We start from the raw sequence: 18,903 nt of genomic DNA, 5'->3' as shown, positions 1-18,903 counted from the left end.
AAATTCCCAAGCAACTACATAGTAAGTCCTCGATGCTAGAAGACACACTGGACGTGCCCGGATACGCTGCGCCATGTTGGCATACATATGATTGGTTTATTTAGATTGAACTCCAATTTCACCCATGAGGCTCTGCCACGAGCCCAAAACATCATGTAGACTGTATTGTAACGAACGAATACGGGTATCTCTCGATATAACTCGCAAAATCGAACAGATAAAGACAACAACATATCATCTCTCATCAAGATTTCTTGCTCTGGGTGACATCACGTTTGTTCAGTCAATCAAGCCTGTTCCAGCTGCTCTAGATCTTCCCACCCATCCTCCCTTTCCAATTGATCCCTCACCCGCTCCCTCAGCGCCTGGATCTGACTTCCCAGTGCCTCGGCCCATTGCTCTTCGACTGTGGCGACTTTCTCTTTCAAGTCGTTTGTTAGCGAGCGTTCCTCGCTCGCGCGGAAATGTTGCATTTCCCGTGTGACTGCGTCCTCGAGCTCGCCGCGGCGGATCCGCTCGGTCTCGGTGAGTTTGCAGTTCGCTCGCATCACGGCGGATTTCACTTCGTGGAGCAGACAGAGGAGATTGATTTGGGACTCGATGTATTGGTAGCTCGACTTTTCGGCATGCGAGACGAGTGTGTATAGGTACTGCAACGGGTGTGCGTGGTAGCTGGGATTCTCCTCGTACTCGTTAGGCGGGATCTGCACCTGGAACCCGCTCATGTTTTCAGGTAGTTGCTGCACTAGCGTTAAGAGGGAAGGAGCAATGTCCCAGAAGGCGGAGAGTTGCATCTCCACGCCGCGGACGACATTCTCCTCGATGACTTCTTGAAACGATTCAAGACGGGCAAGGGCATTCACTTCGTAGTTCGCACGGCGATCCAGGGCGTCGCGGATGAAGAAGTCTGTCGTGCTGCGGATCTTGTCCTCGATGTTCTTCTGCTTGTAAGGGAGGATGACGACCGCTTTGTACTGTTCATCGCGGGCACTGATGAGATCGTACATCTCACGGTGAAGCTGCTCGCGGGCTTCGAAGAGCCATTTGAGCTGGGTGAGTTTCTCCAGGAGTTCGGGTTTCTCGTCGCCTTCTTCCTGAGGTTGGTCGGGTGTCTCATGCTGTGCGTCGTCGAACAGCTTGCTGCGAAGTTCGTCGATGCAGACGGTTGCGCGGTCGATGCGGTCAGTGAGGATTGCCTGCATGGGCTTGAGCACAGACTCCTGGTATGTGTCGAGGATCTGCTTTGTTAGGGCTCGCTCGCGCTGATTTTCATCCTCAATGAGGGCCGCTTCTGCCTCGGCGGCTTCGGCGAAGCTGATGCTGCCGTCTTGAATCTGGCTCTGGATGTTGGTTTTGAATTGGCGGCGGTATTCCTTGATGCGCTGGTGGTGGGCAGCCCATAGGGCTTCCGAATCCGAGGCATGGCGTTGTCGGGTGGACTTGATCTCGGAGTGGTCGCTGATTGACCGCACTACTGTTCGGTATGTTACAAGCTCCGGGTGGCTGTTATTGACGGCAGGATAGTGCCGTGGATAAGGAGGTGGAAGTGTGATAAGCCGCGAGACGTCCATTCGCCGTGGTTCAGCGGTGGAAGCGCTGTAGCTGCTCACGCTCGCAGGGGGAGGATACTCAGGAATCGTCTGATCCTCATGCCATCCCACTTTTTCAGGCGGATATTCATCCGGTCCGTATGCTGAATATTGGTTGAAGTGGTCGAAGGAATGATCAACACTTCCATTACCGGTCGAACCTTGACTTCGGAGCCCAAGCGGTAATCCCATGTATTTTGACTCGCGCTTCGAACGTTGAACTCTACGTTCACCTCCTTCACTGCCCGACCCCGTTCTTGATTCCCACCATCGACTAGGTGCACGTCCACGAGAGCTCATCTCATCGTTGCTGATCCCGAGACTCGCAATTGGCGAAAGACAGGGCTGGTAGTTATTCCATGACGATTCTCCGCGGGGAATGTCCAATTTAGGTGCTTTAAATGATCGTCTGTTTAATGGGGCCGCTGCCGGCACGGGTGCTGGTTTCGGCGGTAGTTGGAAGAGTCGTTGTTGGACCGGTTCCGCGTTGAAGGAGCCAGACTCGAAAATTTTAGCATATCTCTCACGCCGAATCTGAGATTCCGTAATCATGAACTCTGTAAAGAGCCGTAGGGCTTCTGCTTCATCTGTAGCGCTAGCTTCTTTTTCGATGAACTCCTTGTGCCTCCGCGTCGCGGCTTGGATCAGCTCTGTGTCCTGATTGACAACCGAATCCAGCGACTGCCCACTACGGGTTGACAATCGCCGCGGTAGCAAAGTCGGCGAGCTTACAGCGTCGTTCGGTAGATGAAGAATATGTGATACAGGTCGTTCCTCTCTGCGTGCAAGGCCCGAAGATGGTCGCGAGTCTTGCGCAGATTGCAGCGGAGGAGTTGGGAGGGCTTTCGGAGGGACCGTCTGTGATGCGTTCTTAGGGAAGGTGGACGAATGCTCAGCATTCGGCGAAAAGGGCGGTGTTTGAGCGTATCTGTGCGATGGTGGCCCAAGGGGACTCGGCTCAGCTCGCGGTGTAGAGAAGGGTGAGCGGTTTGCTGAGAAGAGGCTCGTCGATGATGCTCGTGATTGGGAAGTGGGCATATCCGAGGTGACGCTGTGATTGCTGCGCGGAGTGAACCTCGTCGCAGCAACTGAACGCGACTGTTCGGCATGTTGGTCCTCGAGGACGAGATTGGAGGGCTTCACTTGATCCAGTGCATCAGCCCATGGATTGGTGCTGTTTGACACTGCGCTAAAGTCGTCCAATATCTGGCTCTGCCTGTTCCGTCGCTCAATTCTTCGCTCTCGGATTCCCTTCGCGCTGGTATCGCGAACCGCAGGGCTGCGAAAAAGGCCACCACTAGTGGAGTTCCGGGAAGAGTTCGAAGCTTCGTTTGACGCAGAGCCGTTGAGATCTCGAGAAATTGCTTGATTTGATGTGTCTATGTTGAGCGGAGCTTTCCCCCTTGACGTTGTGTCGGCCGGGCCTTCATCAACCCATCCAGCGGGTGTCGGTGGGATACTCCCTAGCCCCGTTCCTAGAGACGGAGGCTGGCGTGAAACCCTGGTGAATGACTGCGAGCTACGAGATGACGACGCATCACCTAACCCGCTCACGCTCTGCGATCGTGGAACTGGGGGCGGTCCTGGAGGAGGTGGGGGGAGAGGCATGCCTGGCTCCCAGGCTGGTCCCTGGGGTGATCCGCTTCTCGACTGACTTGTAGCCCTCGACGTGCTTGCGCTTCCTACAACAGGACCAGCAGACACCGCCCGTCTAGCACTTGGAGCACGGCCGAATTCATCGCGTTGTACGCCATTTGTATATGTGTAGCCGTTCATTTGAGTATGCTGCAAGTTATCCTCCGAAACCATTATATAAGGCCGAGATCCTGAATTATACTGAGATTGGTCGTGGTATACCTCTGCCCGATTATGGGAAGATGACCTTGAGGACGGAGCCCCATGTGGTAAAGGTGGAGGTGGGGGAAGAGAAACCTGTCTGTTGTGGCCGCCATCCCCACGGACCGTCGAGAGTGGACGTGTGCGAGGTATTGACTGTTGCCGGCTTGTACCTAGATATGGCGACCCGGTGTTGGGAGACGTGGAATCAAGGACCGGCGTTGTGTGAGCTGCAAGATCCGCCTGCTGTTGTTGACTAGGAGGAGAATACGGTGGAGGTGGTGGCGACAATTCTAAACATTAACGTATCAGCTCTATCCCTGAACTCCAATCTCGAATATGTATTTCAAACAAGGCCAAGCGGTCGAGATTCCGCACTAACCTGACTGAGGTGCTCGCTGGTGTGGCACGATCCGCAGCATGCTGCCCGGCGAGGAATATGCCGGCTGGTTCGCATTCATCGGGCCATTATTGAGTGGCCCCCAGTCCTGAGGATTGTAAGGAACATTATTGTAAGGGACATTATACTGTCTGGCCGCCATGGGAGACGATCCTGGAGCTGCACCAGTCGCAGAATTCACAGCAGGAGATTGAGTGAACGGGCTGGATAAGGAGGTGGTCGAAAGAGGAGTTGATGCGTAACCCGTACCGAGTCCAACACCGAGTCCCTGGAATTGGGGGTTATTGTTGAAAGCAGTGGTTAGAGGAGGCGGCTGAATGGCATATTCGCGACGAGGAGAAGGTTGACTGCTGGTCACGGTCCGAGGTGTCGGCCAGCCGTTGTTGGCTGTATATGGACTGGACGACGGATCGTCGCCCGTGTTACTCGAAGACCGCCAGCTACCGAGCGCGTGGAATCAGCCTCGCGAGCTCTCTGGAGATAAGAGAGAACAAAGAACGGAGGGAAGGAGGGAGAGGGGCAGGCGCCTACCTATTCATACTGGCGCAGTCACGAACCAACCAGACACGGAGCCATGGTGAATATCCGCGAAGTGCTGAAAATAGGGAAAGAATACGAAAGTTGAGCAGGGACCACAAAGAGCGCAAGCCTCGCAACACACGACAGGTCCCTTCGAGGGGAGGCGAGCGCGATACAAAGAGCGGACAAGTCCAACGGGATGATTCTCAACTTCTCAAGCCAACCAGATGTGGTGGAGACTTGCCTCTTGTTGGATGCAAAGAGATAAAAATAACACAGCCTCAGGTCAGGATCCGTCAGCGTGGTTGCAGAAGCCGGAGCGGAGTCTTTTCTGGCTTGAGGTGCGCCGTTGTCTGCAGCCTTGGATGTTCCATCACAGACGGCGTCGAGTGGGCGCTTAGAGCTGGCATTGGCGCCTTTTCACAGGCCCAAGTCGCTGCCCTCCCCACGCCCCTCAGCAAACCAGCTTTGAGATCACAGGAGACCGTCAAAGATTGCCCGAGCTAAACCGCACTTGCTGTAGCGTAGGATCACCCAATTGTCCCATTGGGCTAGACTTTCCGACAAGAGAAGCATCAGAGGCACACCTTGCGACAACCATCTGCTGATCCGCTGTTGAGTGTTGACTCTGGCAAGAACAAGGTCTTTCTTGTCTGACCACAAGCTCGAACTACTGCACGTTCTACGACCCTGATTTGATGAAGCGGAAGAAAGCCAATACAGATCCCACGAGAAATGGTTTCAATTCGTCTAGATAGTAAGATTCTAAAACTGGGTGCTCGCATCTGGATGTGCTGCTGGTTCCTGAAGTCACTTTAATACGTTAGCTTGATTCAACGACTGACAAGCTTAAAAGATCAAATCGAATAATTGTTTTCAGATACATGCCCTGTCACAGGCGGTGGTCATCAAGGAAGACATATGTTGACCGTCGTGATTAAATATAGGAAAATCATCATGTAAAGGAAAGCGGGGGAGACAAGATGGAACTCACGTTTGATTTACAAGCTGCAAATAGTTAGGTTGTCAAGCTAGCCTGGATACTACGAGCCGTCAGTACTGAGACCAACCAGATTCTCAAGCAGAAGTGATATGGCGACTGATCAGTCATGACAGTTGTCGTCTTTGTCGGCGAGGCCAACTTGGACATATGCTTGTCTTTGTTTGATGTCGATTCATCATTGCAGAAATTTGGAAAATCGAGAACGGTCAGGACGTACAGTTCAGTGTTCAAGGTGGTGCTAAGCGATTCTGTTGCCATCCTACCTAAATCTGATCAACAGTCAGCAACACATTCTCAAAGAGAACAATTCATGTGCAATTGAGAGATCCAGCTCAGGAAAGCATGAATGGTATAAAAAAAGATGTTGTCTGCATCGATAACTCGAATAAGACTCGTCATCTAGGAAATCATCATGTGGAAGGGGGCCGACGAAAGTCAGAAAGTCGTACCTAGAAACGTTCTCGGAGAATGAGTACGATTTGTCGCAACTCTGGCTTGGGTATTAGCCTTCGGCAAGACATGTGATGCATGAAACATGTGCTTGGAGAAGTATCTCAGTGGGCGAGGTTTTCTAGGCCTGCCACAAAAATGGCTTATCCGTCACGACCAAACGTTTTGTCGAACGCCGTCGGAGCCCAGTGCCGCTTCATCTTCGAAAGCATTCGTGTGTAAAGAAAAAAATGTCGAGCTTACCATCCGATCGAGCATGTTCCTAGGTGGTTCTTGCAATAGTCAGCAATTGCCTTGGAAGATGATTTCGAAGCAAGCAGGATAGAAGAGTTCCAAGTCAGAAATAGCCATTTGTTTTCGTTCAGAAACCAGAGGGTCTCAGTCGGTAATTTCCAGCGTATAAAATACGAAGAGCATCATTCAAGGTATTGTACAGTGCGAAGAGAGGGCTGACAGCAATACATACCAATCAAGTCAATCCCACATTCATGTCGGGCGAGGCAGCCGAGAATGAGTCCTAAATCTTGAAGCAAGTTAGCGAATGTTGCCAAAAAGCAGTCAAGTGAAAACAAAAGTCCTCAAAAAGCATCAGACTGACGTGCAAAGAAGTGAGTTTTCACGCCCCGAAGGGTCAAAGACTCTAGTTTGAATATGGTTCTAGTTATCATCATACAGGAGGGAAGGGTTGAAGGAAGCCGAGACGGGGAAATTTACGAAGACTTACCAAATAGCACTGTGATGAGAGCGGCGGTGGTTAGTGGAAGATTGGGAGGTGATCGGACTGCAATGGCAGTGTCTCAAACATGAGAGCCGTGTATCCCATACATCTTGAATGACACGGAGGTTGAGGATGAAAATATCCAAAGTGTTGGTTGAAGGAAAGAGCTGGAAGATTTTCACGAAGTTTTTGACCTGCGCCGACCGGAGCTAGTTTTACCGAGACGCTAGTTTAAAGCTAGACCCGTTACAGCTAGCTCTTACTAGTACCAAGGTAGCCTGAGGCGCCGACCCAGCCAGGCTTAATCCTCTCGAGTCCCAGCAATCTATGAACTTCAGGCCCAACGCAACAATGTGCCTAGGATACTCGCTTCCTACTAACCTGGCATCATGGAGCCAGTGCAAGCTACCCAAGTCTCAATCCTTTGGGGCTAAAGACAGGTGATCCCGAGATGCCATCTAGAGCTCCCAGAAGTTATGGCTCGATTCTTGAACACTCCAGTCCTCCTGCATCTCCCATTATCACTCGCTCATATACTTCGGTGCATAAAACAGGGACGATGTCTATTATATCCGCCCTATGCAGTAGGCTACCTTCTTCACACACCAAGAAGCATACGGCTTACCAGTCGATAGATCTTGACCAAGAGGCTTTCAAGGCATACTTCGCTCAGAGATGGCTATGGAACGAGCCAGCACAGCTGCAACGCAGATATTTCCAATCTAATCTGAACGCCCTCCCCGGGCATTGCCGAAGATGCTGCGGGATCTGATGCAGTTTGCGTGAGTGTGTCAAAACTGCCAGAGGGGCGTTCCAACAAGACGTTTTCTTGCAATGATGCGCAGTGGAAAGGAGCTGGTTGTAAAAATTCCAGCCCCGAATGCGGATTCACCTATTACACCACTGCATCTGAGGTAGCTACTATGCAATATGTGAAAAGTCCAGTCCAACTTTCGGTCAGAACAATGGTATACTCATAGTACTTCAAGGTCAAAGAGAGACTTCAAATTCCTGTTCCGCAAATTCTAGCCTATTGCTCTAAAGCTTTTGAGAGCAGGATCGGTGCGGAATATATCCTGATGGAAAAGGCCCTGGGAATAGAACTCAGTTAAAAATGGGATGAGCTCAAGCTCCGTGAGAAGCTTTCTATTGTGAAGCAAGCCGCCACCATTACATCGACGCTTGCACGATCTCAGTTCCCAAGCCATAGGGCCTTCTACAAACGGCAAGATCTTATCCCAAGTGGGAAAGGGACGTTGAAAGGCACGGATACTTGATGAGATATGCCTCTATCCAGGCTGGAATGGTGCAGTGTCTCCTCAAGACTACGACGAAGTGGTCAGGAGACTTGCCGAGGCCAAGGAGAGCTACTTGACTCGAGTCGACGAATGAGCAAGAGAGGGCGTTCTGGGAGGATGTCTGGCCGTTTCAAGATCCCACCGCGAAACGAGGCGGATAAAGATTGGATAATATCTCCAGATCGGTACATCAGTACATTGAATCCAACACCACCAAGATCACTCAACCCATCACCTTCATCCCAGCACTCCCACCCACTTCACACGTTCCACGTACCTTGAGGAACTAGCTTGGCCGAAAAGTAAGTATATCCATTTATCTCATAGAAACGTGACAACTAAATCCCAATCTATCAAGGCTTGTAGTTACTATTGTACGGCTGGATTATTACCCTCCTATAGCTCGTCAACGGAGGCGAGCCACTATCCTTGACTTCCAAGATCAAGTGAAGCAAAGGTCCCTTCTCAAGGGGAGTCTTCTCACGGATAACCATGCACGAGCGTTCCCACGGTGGAACTGAAACCTCAACCTTGGTCTTAGTATCGTTCAGCGCCTTGATTCCCAGCTCAGCTACCTCTTTCGTGGTGTGATAAGTCTGGGTAGCACTCGGTTCTCGGTATTGGAACCAATGGAAGCATAGGTCATCTCCATCTGGGTCATGGGTTAACGAGGCGTCAAGAGTGATCGTCGATCCTGCCGCTGCCTCGAAAAATATAGGCTGGATCCCAGGTGCCTCGCCATTGATTAATATGACAGGATGGTGATTGACCTTGGAAAAGTCACCCGTCAAGGTCCACTGCATGCGCGCTGCAAAGTCCTCCTGAAATGTATTCCTCCACCGCCAGATCGTCGCACGATTCGATCTGAATCTCCGTCCGTCTATCCCAACAACTTCATCCGCGGCATCGGCGAAGTGGCCCCGTGGATAACCCAGCTTACCTACATTCACTGGGAGATATCGTCCTCCCCACGACCCATACGATGGCTCCTCAGGGACGCCGAGTCCGTTCTGAATCAGGTACAGAAACGTCGGTGTGTCCCCCTCAGGGATAAACATGAAGGTAGGATACGCAGCGCCCAGGGGGCCAATCTGTATATTGTCCTTTATCCACTCATGGGTAACCTTTGAGCCGTCCGGCCCACCTTGCTCACCAGTGTGCTCCCCAGAAATTCCCGTCCAAGCGGCATTAGGGTACTGCGACCAACCATGTACGGAACAGATGTAGAATATCTCAGGCCAACGAAGTCGGATGAAAGCGCCCGTGTCGTCCTGGTCGGAGATGGCATATACGCGCAGCTTTGCACGTAACTGCGCCGCGTCGGGCCGGTCTCGAATCCTGTAAAGCACTTGAGCGAGGACGTTGGAGCCGCCCCAGATTAGGACCCAGAGGGGTTGGTCGTTGTCAGCTTGCAGACGCTCTAGGAGGAGCTCGCCGCCTGGGCTGAGGGGGATGTCGTCATCGACTGCGGCCATTCCATAGACCTATTAATCCATCAGCTACCTCGGTTCGCATTCTCGAGATTCAATGTGTGGTCTATCTTACCGGAGGACCGGAGCGGACAAGGTCCCGCATCTCCTGTGCAGATGGATAGGGGGAGCTTGGATGAGCATGGCTGTTGAGGTTATCAACCACGAGCTCGTATGCATCGATGATCTCGTGTAGGTTCTCTGGTGCAACCTTGTTCTTCAGCCAGGTTGAGGTAGTGGCTACAACTCCCTCCGTTTGGAATTGGTTTGAGTAGGTGAGATACCGGACGAAGGACTCTGCATCGTCTGGTTCATTGGTGATGTCGGTAAGGATGAAGACTCTGGGTTTGGTAGAGAACGAAAGAACAGAGGTGGATGAGGGCGTGGCCATGGCTGTGGTATGTTAAAGACCGAGGCTTGACAGCGTGAAATGTGATCGGAGTGAGCAGCAGCTGGAAGGAACTTATAGATCCATGAGCTCACAAGGCGAATCTTCTTTGCTAGGCTTCCTCTAGGCAACTCTAAGCGCAAGGGTACTCCTTCCTGGGCAGTCGCTGTATGCTTCTTGAGACACCAACTCCAAGTGGGCTCCGTCTCATTGAGTTCAATTACTCCAACTGCAGCCACAATATCATGAATGGTGGAACTTCAATCCTCCGATAATGAGAGTCAGAGTACACTAAACCGAGGAAATCTTGAGTCCCTTTCTGCTATCTTCTCACGACCTGAGGAGTGACCGACACCATCTCACCCAACACGACTACACAGTCTGAATAGAGCAAGCGCAAGCCCTGAAGGAGAACTGGATATCTCCAACTCCATCTGGCAAGGATCGCGCGGCGCGCTCGTGGCTGTTCCTGGGAGCTTCTCATTGGCTTTGACAAAAACCCGGGGAAGGATTAGGGTTACGGTACGGGATGAATAATGCCACCATTCATCGGCTCCAAAGCTACAATTTGGAGACCCTTTAACCTGTTGCCCAGATACTCGACGTCAGCATCACTATTGAATGGGAAATCCCAACCGCCTCGCGTGGCTGTACATGCCTTGCTGGGAAGCGTATAGGGCTTGGCTGAATGTCAACCCCATGGGGTCATGACCCTGCGCAAGAGAGGAAGTTAGTGCCATACAATGGTGAACTAGGGGGTCTACGATATAAAAACACCGTAGTTCTGCCCTTGACCTTGAATATCATTAACGTTTCTGAAGCACATACCTCCTATTAGACTACCAAATCCAACAAGATGGTTAATCCTGAAGAAGTGCAAAGCCAGCATGGCGATGGCCCTGCTGCCGAGGAGATCGAGCTGACGAAAAATCACCAACAAGCCCACATGTCCAACCATGAAGAGCACCAGACGGGCATATACCAGTCCTTCATCCGCTACCCGGGCGCGTGCGTGTGGTGTGTCTATGCGATCTGGTGCATCACCCTACTAAGCTTCGACGTACAAGCCGCTGGAGCTGTTGTTGGAATACCCGAGTTTCGAAAGGACTTTGGATATGAGTACGAGGGTGACTATGTGCTTCCCGCGAGATGGCAGTCGGCGTTTGGGGGTGCCCCTATTGCTACGTACGTTGTTTCGCATTCATTGTCTGGATATGTCGTTCTAAAAGCCAGCAGGGCCATTATCTCGTCGCTCATTGCTGCCGAGGCCGCGGACATGTTCGGCCGGAAGAAGACTCTTATGGCTGCCTTGGTCATCTCCTATGTTGCTGTTGCTATCGAGTTTGTCGCGACGTCAAATGCCGTCTTCTTCGCTGGCAAGTTCCTCAATGGGTTCATGGTAGGAACTGTAGCCACAGTCATGATAACCTATATCGGAGAGGTATGCTAGATATCAAACTGGGTTACCAAGTGTTTATCTTGCTGACAGTTAACAGATCTCTCCGCTGGCTTTGCGTGGTATCTTCACTTGCTGCATCGGAGTGGCTTATGGACTGGGGCCACTAGTCGCCTTCATCGTCATTCGATACACGGGCCAGCTGGATTCGCGTTGGGCATATAGAGCCGTATTCTGTGCTCAGTTCGGCTTTGCTGGTATTGCAACCATCTTCGTGCCGTTCATGCCAGAGTAAGTGTGCTCATTCGAGGAGTGGAGACTATAGATGCTGACCGCTGTGATAGATCTCCCTGGTGGCTGGCTTCAAAGGGACGAAACCAGGCTGCACTGCGAAGTCTCAACAAGCTCAGTCTCGCTGGCGACGAAGGAAAAAGAAGGCTGGCCCTCATCGAGCTCACGCTGGAGGATGTCCGCGCTGAGACCGAGGGCGTAACGTATCTGGAGTGTTTTCGCAAATCGAACCTCCGTCGGACCATCATCGCCATCATGCCCTACTGCATTCAGTCTTTCTCGGGCATCAGCTTCGTTGCAGGCTACTTCACATACTATCTACAGCTGGCCGGGTACTCGACCGACTTGAGCTACCGAATCCAGATTGCGCAGCCTGTTGTATCAATTGTCGGCAACCTGATGGCCGCCGCCACAATCGACTACGTCGGAAGACGCAACCTCACCTTCTATGGCCTCATCATCCTAACAGCGTTCCTCCTCATCACTGGTGGGCTCGCGGTCGGAGGATCCCCAGCTGAAATAAGAGGCACCGTCGCGTTTATCCTCATCTACAGCTGGTGGTACAATGCCTCGATCGGCTCCACGGCCTTTTCGCTGCTGTCGGAAGTCGCCACGTCTCGGCTGCGCGTCAAAACGGTTGCCATCGGCTATGCAGTGCACAGCGGGATCAATGTGATGTGGCAGTTTGTCATCCCCTTCATGTTCAATCCAGACAAGGGCAACCTGGGCGGGAAGATTGCGTTTATCTTTGGGGGAATGTGCTTCTTCTGTTTGCTGTACCTGTGGCTGTGGCAACCCGAAACCAGTGGGCGCTCGTTCCAGGAACTGGACGAGATGTTTGCCAAGGGAGTTCCGGCGAGGAAATTCAAGAGTTACAAGACAGACGTGCAGGTGCACAACGAGGCCGCTGCGGCATCGCGGAATGCGAAGATGGAGGTTTAGTTCTGGACCTCAGGTTGTCAGCATCCAGCCATGTCACGCGGGAGTATAGGATCAGGGGGAGTAGCAGCAGTGAGGGGCTCGACTATCGATTCTTACTCATGAAAAGCGTATCATGTGCCTAGCGAGGGTTCTCGACCAGAGGTCAAATTTGCCGGTCTGGTGACCTGTGTAATCCACTCTTCCAGTTCCTGGTCGTCGTTAGAATAATTCGACCCTTCGTCCGACTTCCATTATCATTATTACGTGTTGCTGGACTTGCTAGACCTGTTGGAACTTGGATGTGGGTGCAGTGCCCGTTGTTGATCATCACTGGTCCCCTGGATTTCTTCTCCATCGTGAATCTATCTCAATCCTATCGCAACTCGCTGCAAAATAACCCGGAGCTAACAATAATAATTCCACCACTGCAAGCGAGAGCCTCCGTATCTAGCCTTCTCTGGCCATACAATGAGAAACATTCGCGGGGGAAATCGGGGGCTCTTTCGGCTTCAGCAAAAGGAAGAGCCGGGAGTGGTCCCAAAGAGGTTTAGCGCGGGGTCGTGACCACGGTTAACCTTCTTGTATGACGAAAACCCGATCGACTCCAGCTCTCGAATTCATGGCGTCAAACCGCTCCACCAGCAGGCTGAGCTCTGACGTTCTGGCTCGTTCACCTGCCCGACTTGCCCGGTAAAAGATTGCTCCTCTTCGGAGGCGCGCTGCATTTCTATATAATGTGATGCTTCTTCCACGGGCGGACTTGAGGAGTCCGCAATCAATCAATCCTCTCCATCTTTCTCCTCCGTACCTAGAAATTACTCATCCTGCAGGTCTCCTCGATCTTCCGGTTATACTTCGTTGCGAGCCGTATATATCTCTGCTCTTCTCTCCTTCCTCCCCGTCCTCCGATCTAGTCCTTTGATAGGCGACTCTCCTGCTTTCTCCGCTGAACCGAGGTCGGCTGCTATAAAGCACATTCTTACCCCGCGAACTCTCTCAGTTCCACTCTTCCATATCTCAGTCTTCACACACAGTCCGCAATCATGGCTACAAACGGCAACAGTGGTGCTGTAGGCAATGAGAACATCAACACTGACATTGTCACCCTCACAAGGTTCCTTACTGAGGAGCAAACCAAGGTCCCTGAAGCCACTGGTGACTTCACGTGAGTTTTCTCTGCCTTTTGCAAGAAAGGGCTATCCTGGCTAACTTCTCTTTGAACTTAGATTACTTTGCCACGCTCTGCAATTCTCCTTCAAGTCCATAGCATACTACATCCGTCGTGCCACATTGATCAACCTGACCGGTCTCGCCGGATCCTCAAACACAACCGGTGACGACCAGAAGAAGCTCGACGTGATCGGCAATGATGTCTTCATCGCCGCCATGAAGGGCTCCGGCAAGTGCCGCATCCTCGTCTCCGAGGAAGAAGAAGAGGCCATCATCTTCGACGAACACCCGAACGCCCGCTACGCTGTGGTCTGCGACCCCATCGACGGCTCCTCCAACCTAGACGCTGGCGTCTCGGTAGGAACCATCTTCGGCATCTTCAAGCTCCCCGACGACATCCTCGGCCCCGGCAAATCCGTCACGGCCAAGGACATCCTCCGCCCCGGCACGGAAATGGTCGCCGCGGGCTTCACCATGTACGGCGCCTCCGCGCAGCTCGTCATCACCATGAAGAACGGCGGCGTCAACGGCTTCACGCTGGAAAACTCCCTCGGCGAGTTCATCCTCACCCACCCCAACATGCGGCTCCCCACCAAGCGCGCCATCTACTCCGTCAACGAGGGTAACAGCATGTACTGGGACGACTGGTGCAACGCCTACTTCCACTCCCTCAAGCACCCCGGCGAGGGCGGCAAGCCGTACAGCGCCCGTTACATCGGTTCCATGGTCGCAGACGCCTACCGAACCCTCCTCTACGGCGGTATCTTTGCTTACCCCGCCGACTCCAAGAGTCCCAAGGGTAAGCTTCGTATCCTGTACGAGTGCGCGCCCATGGCGATGCTGTTCGAGAACGCTGGCGGTCTCGCTGTGAACTCGCGCATGGAGCGCCTGCTCTCTGTCCAGCCTGAGCACATCCACGACCGGAGCGGTGTGTTCCTCGGCTCTAAGGACGAAGTGCAAAAGGTCATTGATACATACAACAAGCACAAGAAATGAATGTGACGATCTGATTCATGTTTGGCTGAACGTTGCGTGCGGCGTCCGGTCGGAGTTCTTGTGAGGGAAATATTCGGGTACTCTGTTACATACTAGCATCTTAGATATGTATAAAAAAAATGATGAAAATTCATAAATACACAGTCCAGCAACAGTAGTCCAGTAGTATGTCTCTTAACACAGCCCGACTCTTTCTGAGCATCATGTAAGCATCTCAACAAGCACCCTAAGCACAACTAATCAAGGGATCCAACACGAAGCACCCTAGTCATCGAACTTCTCACCAAGCATATCATTGCGCAACTCGGTAAGCCTCTTACCGAAAGCATACTGGTCGAACAATTACTCAATCAAGCTCCTCGTAAAGCGTCGATGCAAGTGTATTAAGAATGTCTAGGCTTCTATGTGTATAACGTGAAACGTCCGGAATCAAATGCAGAGAGAGAAAAGAAGACAAAGAAGCGGCATCTAATCCTCAATCGCAACCTCGTCCTCCAGCGCAGGTTCATAGTGCTCGCCACGCGCACGGCGGATTACGCGCTCAATACCATCGAGACCCTTCTTCAGCACATCCATCTTGGGCCCATAACTCAGACGCACAAAGTGGTGACAGGGACTGTCAAAGAGATCACGTCTCTTGGCCGGGTTGAGGTCGAAGAAGATACCGGGGACGACGATGACCTTTTCGCTGAGCAGCGCGTTGAAGAAGTTCAGACCGTCGGAGATGTTGGCTTCCTTGGGGAGAGGGGGGTCGAGGGAGGTCAGGTCGAGCCAGATGTAAAATGTCGCCTGGGGCACATCCTGGACGCGGAAGCCGATCTCGTGGAGGCGCTTGAGGACAAAGTCGCGCTTCTCGCGGAAGTGGCTCTGCAGGGCCTTCATTTCGGTGTGCACGAGCGAAGGCTCGAGCATGGGGATTGCGGCTTCTTGGAAGGGGGCGTTGGCGCCGCCGTCGAGGTATGAGCCTGCGGAGCCCAGGGCGTCGACGAATTCCTTGGGTCCGACAACCCAGGCGATACGCCATCCGGGCAGACGGAAGCGTTTCGTGAGACCGTCGATGAGGAGCACGTCATCCTTGTTAACGTCGACGACGTTGGCGGCACCGCTGATTGTGGTTCCGTCGCAGTCGGTGGTGTAGTTGTAACCGCCGTAGAACTCATCTAGGATGAGGGTGGCGCGGTCACGGCAGATGTCCTGTATCTGCGCCAATTCCTCGCCGGACAGGAAGTGTCCAGTCGGGTTGCGGGGGTTGGAGGTGAGAATAACAGAGGTTCCGCGAGCAATCTCCTCGGCGATCTTGTCGGGGTGGACGTGGTAATGGTCCTCTTGGGCGAGCGGCATCGGAATAGGAGCAATGTTCTTGAACAAACTCAACATCTCGGAGTATGCGGAGTAATCAGGGATAGGGAACGAAAGGTATGAGTTGCCTAGAATGGCCGCAATACGGATCAACCCGGCGCGACCACCGGGGACAATGCACACATTCTCCCATGTATACTGGCTCTCCTTGCCCTGGCGGTAGTGTTCGTTGTAAAGGCGCGCAACGGCGGCACGAAGGGGCTTGATACCGGCGGTCGGCCCGTACTCTCGCGCAGCGGAGGTGATCGGGATGCTCTCAGGGCGGGGGAAACTGCCCTCAATCTCGTCATCGGCCTCGGGGGCGCCCTGACCGAGATTGGCCCAGGCGGAGGGATCTTCTGCATAGCCGTGTTCTGTGGCACGCTCGGTGCACCATACTACACCAGTGGAGGCACGGGAGGCGTCAAGACCGGCATGGGGTCGGTGGCCTTCATGAGCGGTTCGGAATTGGCGATGGGTTTCGGACTGGAGTTCTTTTCAACTCATTAGTTTGGTGCTGTTGTGTACAGAGCGAAAAGCTAGAAGAGCGGTGGAGCAGGATCCGATGGAGTTTTCAGGACCGCGCATGGTGTAGCGAGATCCCAGCAACATGGAAGCAGGGGGGTCAAGGATACGGAGTAGAGACAGGGAAAATGCCCGACAAAAGCAAAGAAGCCAAGAAACGCACCGTTTGTGGACAGCTCCTTGCCTAAAGAGAAGCGGCGATTGGAGGGACGCAGAATGCTCACACGACGTCCGGAGAAAGACATGGTGAATGAGTATGATTAAGAATACGTATATCGTTGAACCGTGACAAATGTAGACTCAGTAGAGCAGTGCGGAGGCGAAGAGTCTGAAAATATGAATGTCAAGAAGTTGCAGTTGCCAGGTGGAGGCTTCCAGACTTTATAACAACGCAGAGGCCGGGGCTCCGTTCACGTATTGCCTTTATAAGGACTGACATCTCCTGAGCTCATCGTGCTTAATCGCGCGTTGAACAGTGCACTGCCCAGTTGTCTTTCGCGTTGGGCGTCGGGCTCGTCAGCTCCTGAAAATGCCTCATTGCCTTGTTCTACAGAGTACTGTGTCTTGAATCTTCACAAGCCTTTTGGTGCCAGGTGGGTTCTATAATTAATTTATACTGGGCTTATAATCCCGATCGGCTGGGCCCGTCGGAGAGGATCCGAGAGGCTTGGAAGCCGATACTCAAATGTTCCTGGAGTTTTGTCAAGATATACAACGTACAAGACGAGATGGACCATGGAAATCGGAAAGCAAAGGTATTTTTGGCCAACCCGAGGCCACGTTTTTTTGCTTCTTCCCAGCCCGTGGCAGCGTCGAATCAGAAACGGTGGTGTGCTTCCCAGAAAGTATAATGAGATGACCTGCGCGAAATTTTCTCCTCCGCGTCCACCGCCTCCTAAGGCGCATTCGCTCCTGGTATGAAACTTTTCCCATTCACTGAAAGCTGAACCTCGTCATATGCAATAATACGCAAGTCTAGTCCGTAATGAAATCAAAAGCAATATCAAACATTGTCTCAGCCGGCTACGGCGGCTGACGAGAGCAGAGCCCGGCAGCCCCGACAGGACAGAGTAACAAAGGCCGCCCAAGGTCAACAACAGAATCCAGCCCTAACAATGCAAGAACACTATACATCGTGTCACCTGGGAACAGCCTGCGGGAAAACGTGCAGCGTTATACATACATCATGCAATCATGGTCCGTGGACTTGGAAACATCGCAACTTGCCCAAACGACGAATAGATGGGAAGTAAATGAAACAATATGAAACAAACATCATCATATCATAGGCATGCCTCCGTCTGTTCGGAGAACGGATCAAGACATGGAAGCCAAGGTAATATGGGAGGAAAACAAGATTCCATAAATGGTCGTTAAATGAGACAGTAGCTAGTTTTCAACCGCTTGACAGTAGAGTTGAATTTCGCCTACTTGACCTCTAGAAAGCATATCCCGATGCTGCTCTCGCCACTCCATGAATGCTAACTGGACGGCTTCATCACTGTCGATAGTCACGAAGTCCCCATCTTCATCACGATAGCGTAAACGAACAGTCTTATTGCCAATCGAGCGATTGGTGAATCTGGCGAGTTTGGCATCGACCCGATCGGTGAGCGTACGGAACATGATGTTGCTTGAGATCACTAACGTCACGTAGTTTTCGTCAAAGTTCACCTTCGCCTTCAGCTGCGTAGGCATGTAAGGCTCCTCCTCGGGTTCGTGACTCAATGGTGATGTTGGCTGATCAGAATTAGGCCCGCCCGGTCGCCCTTCGGAGTACTGTGGCTCGGTGAAATTAGCGTGGGCATTCGAAGGAAGATGATTCGCAGTTCGGATCGGAAGGTTATGATTTGTTGGAGAATTGTTCTGGCTGCGACTGACTGGCGCCTTCATGTTGGCCATATGAGCAGGAATAGGTGGTACAGGCACATTATCGACCGTCTGCATTGTATGTGCGCCCATGTAACGGCGCGATTCAGGGTTGTGATGGTGAATGTCAGGGCTACTGGCAGAGCGCATTCTCTGCGCAGTGCCGTTGGACGATTGGCTGTGCGCTGACAACGGAGGCAAAGAGGGGCGTTGGGCGCTTCGCCCATTGGGCGGCGCGCCATTGAAATATGAAGTCGAGTTGGTGCCGTCCCTGGACGTCGCACGAGACAAAGCAGGGGCCGTGTATCGGTTGCTATCCTCGCTCCATGTGGTGGCTGGAGTCAACTGGCGGTTATATGGATAACCAGCTGTTGATTGGGAGCTTGACCTGGTTGAGGGGGTTTCGGCGACTGGTGAAAAGTATGAACTGGCGTTCCTTTCGGCTGGTGACCCGGGGAATGCACTGCCGCCAGGAAACTGTGTATGTACCGAAAGTGTTGAGTCAGGCATTGCTGGATAGCGGGGCCGACTTGTGGATAGTGGAGGGCCAGAATTGCCGCTGCCGCCTGTCGCAGATCGGGCTCGGAGGCTGGTACTTGAGGCATTGCGGCTCATGGGAAATTCGGAAAAGAAGCCCGCTTCTTTGGTGGCCAATTCCTCGGCATCATATTCTTGCTGATAAGGGTTCGGAATGTTGGTCATGGATCTCAAGTATGTGAATTCACTA

The 18,903-nt window shown here is 52.4% G+C and overlaps 6 protein-coding genes across 6 annotated transcripts; 3 read left to right on the top strand and 3 right to left on the bottom strand.

Annotated features, from left to right (window-relative positions):
• Window positions 1–142: 142 nt before the first annotated feature.
• BJX68DRAFT_245388 (uncharacterized protein) lies at window positions 143–4,716 on the bottom strand. Its single transcript, XM_071041487.1, has 3 exons — window positions 4,357–4,716; window positions 3,808–4,265; window positions 143–3,718 (listed from the first exon to the last, which is right to left on the bottom strand). Exons 1-3 carry the CDS (start codon window positions 4,362–4,364, stop codon window positions 288–290), a joined length of 3,897 nt encoding a protein of 1,298 aa, XP_070894707.1. The 5' UTR covers window positions 4,365–4,716; the 3' UTR covers window positions 143–287.
• Window positions 4,717–6,809: 2,093 nt separating this feature from the next.
• Window positions 6,810–7,697, top strand: BJX68DRAFT_245356 (uncharacterized protein). The gene has a single exon (XM_071041486.1). The coding sequence runs from the start codon at window positions 6,967–6,969 to the stop codon at window positions 7,285–7,287; it is 321 nt and encodes a 106-aa protein (XP_070894706.1). The 5' UTR covers window positions 6,810–6,966; the 3' UTR covers window positions 7,288–7,697.
• A 469-nt stretch (window positions 7,698–8,166) lies between these two features.
• Window positions 8,167–9,673, bottom strand: BJX68DRAFT_271082 (uncharacterized protein; the record flags this gene model as incomplete). The annotated part of the gene is made up of 2 exons (XM_071046869.1): window positions 8,167–9,297; window positions 9,359–9,673. 2 exons carry the CDS (start codon window positions 9,671–9,673, stop codon window positions 8,167–8,169), a joined length of 1,446 nt encoding a protein of 481 aa, XP_070894705.1.
• An 853-nt stretch (window positions 9,674–10,526) lies between these two features.
• Window positions 10,527–12,299, top strand: BJX68DRAFT_271081 (general substrate transporter; the record flags this gene model as incomplete). Its single annotated transcript, XM_071046868.1, has 4 exons — window positions 10,527–10,855; window positions 10,907–11,111; window positions 11,167–11,357; window positions 11,411–12,299. The coding sequence occupies 4 exons, from the start codon at window positions 10,527–10,529 to the stop codon at window positions 12,297–12,299; spliced, it is 1,614 nt and encodes a 537-aa protein (XP_070894704.1).
• A 1,022-nt stretch (window positions 12,300–13,321) lies between these two features.
• fbp1 (fructose 1,6-bisphosphate 1-phosphatase) lies at window positions 13,322–14,444 on the top strand (the record flags this gene model as incomplete). The annotated part of the gene is made up of 2 exons (XM_071043460.1): window positions 13,322–13,443; window positions 13,505–14,444. The coding sequence occupies 2 exons, from the start codon at window positions 13,322–13,324 to the stop codon at window positions 14,442–14,444; spliced, it is 1,062 nt and encodes a 353-aa protein (XP_070894703.1).
• Window positions 14,445–14,539: 95 nt separating this feature from the next.
• BJX68DRAFT_245350 (pyridoxal phosphate-dependent aminotransferase) lies at window positions 14,540–16,763 on the bottom strand. The gene is made up of 2 exons (XM_071041485.1): window positions 16,471–16,763; window positions 14,540–16,276 (listed from the first exon to the last, which is right to left on the bottom strand). The coding sequence occupies exons 1-2, from the start codon at window positions 16,550–16,552 to the stop codon at window positions 14,913–14,915; spliced, it is 1,446 nt and encodes a 481-aa protein (XP_070894702.1). The 5' UTR covers window positions 16,553–16,763; the 3' UTR covers window positions 14,540–14,912.
• Between the last annotated feature and the right edge of the window lie 2,140 nt (window positions 16,764–18,903).

This window comes from Aspergillus pseudodeflectus (genome assembly GCF_044049435.1).
Source record: "Aspergillus pseudodeflectus strain CBS 756.74 chromosome Unknown BJX68scaffold_56, whole genome shotgun sequence".
NCBI classification, from domain to species: Eukaryota; Fungi; Ascomycota; class Eurotiomycetes; order Eurotiales; family Aspergillaceae; genus Aspergillus; species Aspergillus pseudodeflectus.
The sequence above is the reverse complement of the archived record's forward strand: the minus strand, read 5'-3'. Positions and strand labels throughout refer to the sequence as shown.